Source organism: Tupaia chinensis, unplaced genomic scaffold (genome assembly GCF_000334495.1).
Source record: "Tupaia chinensis unplaced genomic scaffold, TupChi_1.0 Scaffold000201_2, whole genome shotgun sequence".
Taxonomy (NCBI): domain Eukaryota; kingdom Metazoa; phylum Chordata; class Mammalia; order Scandentia; family Tupaiidae; genus Tupaia; species Tupaia belangeri.
The window spans coordinates 638,250-646,064 of record NW_006159677.1 but is presented as its reverse complement, the minus strand read 5'-3'; the positions used below and the strand labels follow the sequence as shown (position 1 = coordinate 646,064).

The 7,815-nt window shown below is 44.2% G+C and overlaps 1 protein-coding gene across 1 annotated transcript in view; it reads left to right on the top strand.

The window, feature by feature from the left end:
• The first annotated feature begins 4,445 nt into the window (after window positions 1–4,445).
• LOC102483748 (zinc finger protein 709-like) overlaps window positions 4,446–7,815 on the top strand; it is a 10,918-nt gene continuing 7,548 nt past the window's right edge. Inside the window, 1 exon segment of the mRNA XM_014587341.2 lies at window positions 4,446–4,524. Within this exon segment, the coding sequence (XP_014442827.2) occupies window positions 4,480–4,524 (45 nt within the window). The 5' untranslated portion in view covers window positions 4,446–4,479.

The following is a 7,815-nucleotide window of genomic DNA, read 5'->3' as shown; positions in this document are numbered from 1 at the left end:
GAGGAGAAGGGATTGCAGCGTGGCCACCCCCCCCAGGGGGTGATTTCTCTCTTTCTGTCTCTGGCTAGTGCGTATGCCCTATAGCAAAAGTCTCTGAAAATAAAAAATCCCATGTCATTGCCAGCAGGTCTGGTGGAGGTTAAGGCAGCTGGATCCCACACAGAGTCCTGGACTTGAAGAAAGCGTACCAGGCGCATGTGCGTGTGTGCCCAAAGTCCCGAGAGGAGTATGGAGGAGAAGGGATTGCTGCATGGCCATCCCCCTGGGGACAAGGGTGATTTCTTGCTTTCCTTCTCTGTGTCTCTGTGCCCTATAGGAAACTTTAAAAATAAGATATATATATATTAAAAAGTTGGGGCCAGCAGGAGGTGTGGTGATTAAGGTGCTGAACTCCCACATGGACGACTGTGGTTCGAATCTCAGACCTGGTGGTTGGCTTTCTCACTTTCCCTCTGTCTTTTTCTGTCTCTCTCTGATCAAACTAGAGATAATAACCATAAGTAAAGTTTAATAAAATAATTCTTTTTTAAAAAGAATTGTCATAAACCAAAAATAATTGCGTGGTTTTTTTTTTTTTTTTTTTTTTTTTTTTTTTTTTTTTTTTTGTAATGGTTTCAAGTTATTTTAATAATATAACATTATTCAATATTTATATTATTTGTTCATTAATAACTAAGATATATAGCATACAGCCTTTGGACCTTGCTCCATAGTAGATCTTGAAGATGATGGAAATCAAATTGAGTTCAAGAGTTCACCCTGAGGAATTAATGATAGCTTATCTATTTGAACTGGACCCAGAGAAAGAATGATTCCTATCTGGTTCTTGGTGGAAAATTTATAAAGCAATTTTTTTTTTTTTGGAGAGATTTTCACTATAGGGTGCCTGCGCTCACCAGACAGAGAGAGACAGAGAGACAGAAAGTGAGAAATCACCCCCCAGGGGGATGGCCACGCCGCAATCCCTTCTCCTCCATTCTCTCTCCTCTTGGGATCTTGGGCACGCACGCACACGCGCCCGGCGTGAGTCTCAAGCCACCGGGTCCGGGACTCGAACTGCGGTCGACTACGTGGGAGTCCAGCGACATAGCCATTACGCTAACTGCTGGTTCCCTCAAAGTCCAACACTCTTAACCACCACGCCACCTGCTGGCCCCTAAAATGTCATAATACATTTTTGCATAGAAAAAATATTTCATGACTTTCCCAACCACTTAACATATCCCAGCTGAGGGCCAGCCTGAGCCTTTGCAGTTAAGGTGGCTGGACTCCCAGTAGCTGATTGACCAGCTCTAGCTACCTGGGCTCAGATTTGACTAGTAGTCAGTTATAGGGGAATCCTGCTCTCTTAACCACTAGATGATGGTGCTAACCTCCTTTATTTGGGGACAGTGGTGTGTGTGTGGTTATTTTTATTTTTTAAGTTGTTTTTGCTATAGGGTGCATGCTCTCACCAGAGAGAGAAAGTGAAAAATTACCACTCAGGGAACTAGCAGGTGGCGTGGTGGTTAAGGTGCTGGACACTCCCATATGACTGACCATGGTTCTAGTACCGGACCTGGTGACTTGCTTTCTCACTTTCCTTCTCTCTCTCTTTACTTTAAAATGAAAATAAATGGATGAATAAATAAAATTAAATAATTCTTTAAAAAAAAAAAAAAAAGAAAAAGAAGAATTACCATTCGGGGAGGTAGCTATGCTTCCCATCATCTCTTCTCTTCTCTCTTGGGATTTTGAGCACTCATGCACTTGTGTCTGGTGTGATTATCAAGCCACTAGGTCCAGGAGTCACACCACCCAGTTGACCATGTGGGATCCAGTGCCTTAACCTCCACACCACTTGCTGGTTCATGTGTGTAGTGTTTTGTTTGTTTGTTTGTTTTGTTTTTGTTTTTGCTATAGGGTGCATGCGCTCACCAGAAAGACAGAGACAGAGAGACAGAAAGTGAGAAATCACCCCCCGGGGGGGATGGCCATGCCGCAATCCCTTCTCCTCCATTCTCCTCTCAGGATCTTGGGCATGCATGCACACCCGCCCAGCGTGAGTTTAAGCTACTGGGTCCGGGACTCGAACTGCGGTCAACAACATAGGAGTACAGCGACATAGCCATTGCGCCAACTGCTGGTCCCTGTGGTGGTTTTTTTTTTTAGGTAGGCTCTCTGATGTTGTGGTCTTCCTCCCTCAGTTGCGGGAGTACTTGGAAGTTAGCTGTGAGCCTCTGAACTTGGTCTTATGGTTATGGGTGGCCAAGTATTAAACTATGGCTTCCCGGGTTGGCAGGTGGCGTGGTGGTTGTGGTGCTGGACTCCCATATGGCCGACCGTGGTTCAGGTCCCAAACCTGGTGACTTATTTTCTTGCTTTCTTTCTCTCTCTCTCTCTCTCTCTGTGTTTCACTTTGGTCAAATTTTTAAAAATAACAAAAAATAACAATAGGGGCCAGTGGGTGACGTGGTGGTTGGGGGCGCTGGACTTCCACATGGCTGATCACAGTTCGAGTCCTAGACCTGGAAGCTTGCTTTCTCACTTTCTGTCTCTTGCTTTGTCCTTCTCTGGTCAAATATAAAAAAAATTAAATACATGGTGTTAAATACAAGAATTCTTTTAAAAAATAGCAAGAATGATCAATTAAATAGAGAAAACAATTTAAAAAAATAAAAAAGGAACTGTGGCTTCACATTATATCAGCCTGTCCAACAGAAGCATCTAGCTTGCTATACCAGGCTTGAAAAGATCTTTTTTTTTTTTTCTGTTTTTTTTTTTTTTTTTTAGAGTTTTCTTTAAATTTTTAAAAAGAATTGTTTAATTCCATTTGTTATTATTATTTTTTAATTTGACCAGAGAAAGAGAAAGGGAAAGGGAAAGTGAGAAAGCAAGCCACCAGGTCTAGGACTCAATCTGTGGTCGGCTCTGTGGGAATCCAGTGCCTCTAACCACCACACCATATGCTGGCCCCGAGAGATTTTTTTCTGTAAGGTGTGTGTGCTCACCCCCCAGAGGGGATGGCCATGCCACATTCCCTTCTCCTCCATTCTCCTCTCAGGATCTTGGGCACGCACGCACACGCGCCCGGCGTGAGTTTAAGCCACTGGGTCCGGGACTCGAACTGCAGTCGACTATGTGGGAGTCCAGCGACATAGCCATTATGCCAACTGCTGGTCCCCACATGCCTGATGTGTTTTAAGTCGCAGGAACCGTGGTCAACTACGTGGGAGTCTAGCAGCGTAACTGTTACATCATCTGCTGGTCCCCTGTTCTTTTCTTTTTTTTCTTTTTTGGAGAGGTTTTTTTCGCTATAGGGCGCGTGCGCTCGCCAGACAGACAGAGAGAGACAGAGAGACAGAAAGCGAGAAATCATCCCCCAGGGGGGATGGTCATGCCACAATCCCTTCTCCTCCATTCTCCTCTCGGGATCTTAGGCACGCACGCACACGCGCCCGGCGTGAGTTTTAAACCACCGGGTCCGGGATGTGAACCGCGGTCGACTATGTGGAAGTCCAGCGACATAGCCATTACGCTAACTGCTGGTTCCCCCCCTCCCCCGTTCTTTTCTTTTGCCTGATTTCAAATCAAATTCCAAGGCTTAGACTTGAGAAACCTACAGCGGGTGAAGAATCTGAGAAATGGGGAAAACCACTCTTCTTTTATGGCTTTAGAGAAATGAGTACCTTTCCAGAGGAAAGTGTGCTAGAGGGCCAGTGGGTGACGTGGTGGTTGGGGTGTTGGACTCTCACATGGCTGACCATGGTTCGAGTCCCAGACCTGCCAGATTGCTTGACCACTCTCTCTCTCAGCATATGTTACAGCATATGTGCCCTGTAACAAACTAGAGAATAATAATAACAATAAATGAAATTAAATAATACATCTTTTAAAAAGAGAAACAGCTAAATAAACTAGTTAATTAAATAAATAAATGAAAGTGTGCTGGGACCAGCACATGGCGTAATGGGTACGTGACTGGACTCCCTCCCATGGAGTCAACCACAGTTCAAGTCCCGGACCCGGTGGCTTAAACTCACGCTGGGCGCGTGTGCATGCGTGCCCAAGGTCCCGAGAGGAGAATGGAGGAGAAGGGATTGCGGCGTGGCCATCCCCCCTGGGGGGGGATTTCTCGCTTTCTGTCTCTCTGTCTCTCCAGTAAGCACATGCTCCCTATAGCAAGAATCTCTCTCTAAAAAAAATGAAAACATGCTAAAGAAATTGGTGAATTACAGGGCCGGCAAGTGGCATGGTGGTTAAGGGTGCTGGACTCCCACATGGCCAACCACAGTTCAAGTCTCAGATCTGGTGGCTTGCTTTCTCACTTCCTCTGTCTCTCTCTCTCTCTGTCTCTCTCTGATCAAACTGGAAAATAACAATGATAATAATAATAAATAAAGTTAAATAAAATAATTCTTAAAAAAAAAAAGAAATTGGTGAATTACAAAGAGTTACTCAGGTATCAATTCCTCTCCTTCCCAGGGTGAAGAACTTGTGATGGTGAATGACTCCGTTCTGTTTTCTGTTATCTGGACTTCAGAGGTGAGTGCTCAGTCATGTGGAACAGAACATGGTAATCATAATGTGATTATTTACTAAATGCTTTGTCATCATGGAAATAATAAGAAAACGATACTTTTGGGGACCAGCAGTTGGTGTAATGGCTACGTCGCTGGACTCCCATGTAGTCGACCGCAGTTAAGAGTCCTGTACCTGGTGCCTTAAACTCATGGCGGGCGCATGTGTGTGTGTTTTTCTAAGATCCCCAGAGGAGAATGGAGGAGAAGGGATTGTGGTGTGGCCATCCCCCCTGGGGGGTGATTTCTCACCTTCTGTCTCTCTGTCTCTCTATGTCTTTCTGGCAAGTGCATGCACCCTATAGCAAAAACCTCTCAAAAAAAAAAAAAAAGAAGAAAGAAAGAAAATGATACTTTTATGATCTGAAATAGGTAAATGCTTGTGCTTTTCCTACTGTAGTAGAAGATAAAAATGCCTTAAAGTTGGGGCTGGCTGGGGACCAGCAGGTGGCGTGGTGGTTAAGGTGCTAGACACTCCCACATGGCCGACCTTGGTTTGAGTCCCAGAACTGGTGGCTTGCTTTCTTTTTCCCTCTCTCTCTCTTCTGTGTCTCTCTCTGTTCAAATTAAAATAAATGAATGAATACATAAAATAAAATATTTTTTAAAAAAAATTGGGGCTGGCAGGCGACCAGCAGATAGTGTAATGGTTACATCACTGGTCTCCCATTTAGACAGCCTTGGTTTGAATCCTGGACCCGGAAGCTTAAGACTCACACCGGGCACATGTGTGTGCATGCTCAAAATCCTGAGAGGAGAATTGAGAAGATTGGAGCATGGCCATCTCCCCTCGGAGGTGATTTCTCGCCTTTTGTCTCTGGCAAGTACACATACCCTATAGGAAAAATCTCACTTTAAAAAAAGAAACAATTGGATGGGACCAGTAGTTAGCGTAATGGCTATGTCGCTGAATTCCCATGTAGTTGACCACGGTTCAAGTTCTGGACCCGGTGGCTTAAACTCAAGCCAGGCGTGTGTGCGTGCGTGCCCAAGATCCCGAGAGGAGAATGGAGGAGAAGGGATTGTGGCATGGCCATCCCCCTGGGGGAGTGATTTCTCACCTTCTGTCTCTCTGTCTCTCTCTGTCTGTCTGGCGAACACACACATCCTATGGCAAAAAACTCAAAAAAAAAAAAAAAAAGAAAACCAATCAAACAAACAAAAAACAAGGATGCCCATCAAAATGGGGATGATTAACCACAAGAAGAAACTCAGAAGTTTCAGAGTTGGCAGCCTTCATTCAGGTCCTCATGGAGAGAGGGGGCCTTGACTGAAGGTGTCGATTTGCCACTCCCAATAGTAGCGCATTATTTATTTTTTTAAAGAATTATTTATTTAATTTTATTCATCATTATTGTTATTTTTAAATGTGCTACTGGGCACACATACTCACCAGAGAGAGACAAAGAGAGAGAGAGGGAAAGTGAGAAAGCAAGCCACCAGGTCCAGGACTCAAACTGTGGTTGTAGGTACATGTGTCTGAGTGCCCAAAATCCCAGCAGGAGAATGGAGGAGATGGGATTGTAGTGTGGCTATCCCCTGTGGGGCGGGGATGATTTCTCACTTTCCCTCTCTTTGTCTCTCTCTGGCAAGCGCTTGTCCCCTATGGCAAAAATCCTAAAAAATAAATAAATAAAAATCCTTAACATTTCCTTCCTTCCTGTAAGCATAAACACTTACCTTTAATGATTTTACTGAATTATTCAATACTTGGTGTTTTCCGTTTTTGTAAGTTTGATGTAGTGCATGTAACTGGCCAGAGAGATACAGAAAAAGAGAGGGAAAGTGAGAAATCACTCCCCTATGGGGAGATGGCCACACCACTGTCCTTCTCCTTTCCCTTCTAGGGATTTGAACACAAATACACTCGTACCCTGTACATTTCTAGAGCCGCCATGTTCAGAATTTGAGTCACGTGGTCACCCAGGTGGGATTCAGCCACCTTAACCACCAGGCCAATGGCCAGCCCAGTATTTTTCGTTTTAAAAGTAAGTGAATATGGGGGGCCGGCAGGTGATGTGGTGGTTAAGGGTGCTGGACTCTCCCACATGGCTGACTGTGGTTCGAGTCCTGGACCTGGCGGCTTGCTCTCTTGCTTTTTTTATCTCTCTCCCTCACACTGTCTCTTTTTGGCCAAATTAAAATAAGTGGATAAAAAAGTTAAATACAATAATTTTTTTTTTTTGAGAGGTTTGTTTAGGGTACGTGTGCTCGCCAAGAAGACAGAGAGATAGAAAGTGAAAAATCACCCCCAGAGGGGATGGCCTTGTCGCATTATCTTCTCCTCCATTCTCCTCTCAGGATCTTGGGTGTGCATGCACACGCGCCTGGCGTGAGTTTAAGCCACCAGGTCCGGAACTCGAACTACAGTTGACTACATCGGAGTCCAACGACATAGCCATTACGCCAACTGCTGGTCCTGATAAAATAATTCTTAAAAAAGGGAAAAAAATCCCAAGAGGAGAATGGAGGAAAAGGGGTTGCTGTGTGGCCATCCTCCTCTTGGGGGTATTTCTCACTCATTCTCTTTTTCTGTGTCTCTGATGAGCACACATGTCCTACTTCCTACTGCAAATGGAAACAAAAGCTCTAAACGGTGGATTTTTTTTCCCCCTAAATGCCATAGAGTGTGTCCATCCAGAGACAGAGCTTCCCTAATGGGGCTGGTCATGTCATTATGTCACAGTCCTTTTCCCTCCAACTCTCTGTCCCGTCAGGATCCTAGGAATGTGTATGCTTATGTGGCCTTTTTTTGAAAGCTTGTGTCCCACCATCCCAACAGTCCCTGCCTGATTAGGCTCCTCCACTTTATGCCTTTTCCATCTGTAGCCTGAGTTGGATATTCCCTGTTATAGTTTTCAGATTGTTAACATACCATAATATATATACATATATATTTTTTAATAATTATTTTATTTAAGTTTATTTATTTTTTAATTTTACCAGACAGGGACAGAGTGAGAAAGAAAGAGAGGGAAAGTAAGAAAGCAAGCCACCAGGTCAGGGACTCAAACCACAGTCAGCCATGTGGGAAGCCAGCGCCCTTAACCACCATGCCACCCATAATATATATATTTTTAGAGACTTATTTACTTTATTTATTTACTTGTTTTATTTCATTAGTTATTATTATTATTATTATTATTATTTTAATTTGACCAGACAGAGAGAGAGGAGAGAAAGGGAAAGTGAGCAAGCAAACCACCAGGTCCAAGACTCAAGCTGTGGCTGGGCATGTGGGGGGGTCCAGCGCCCT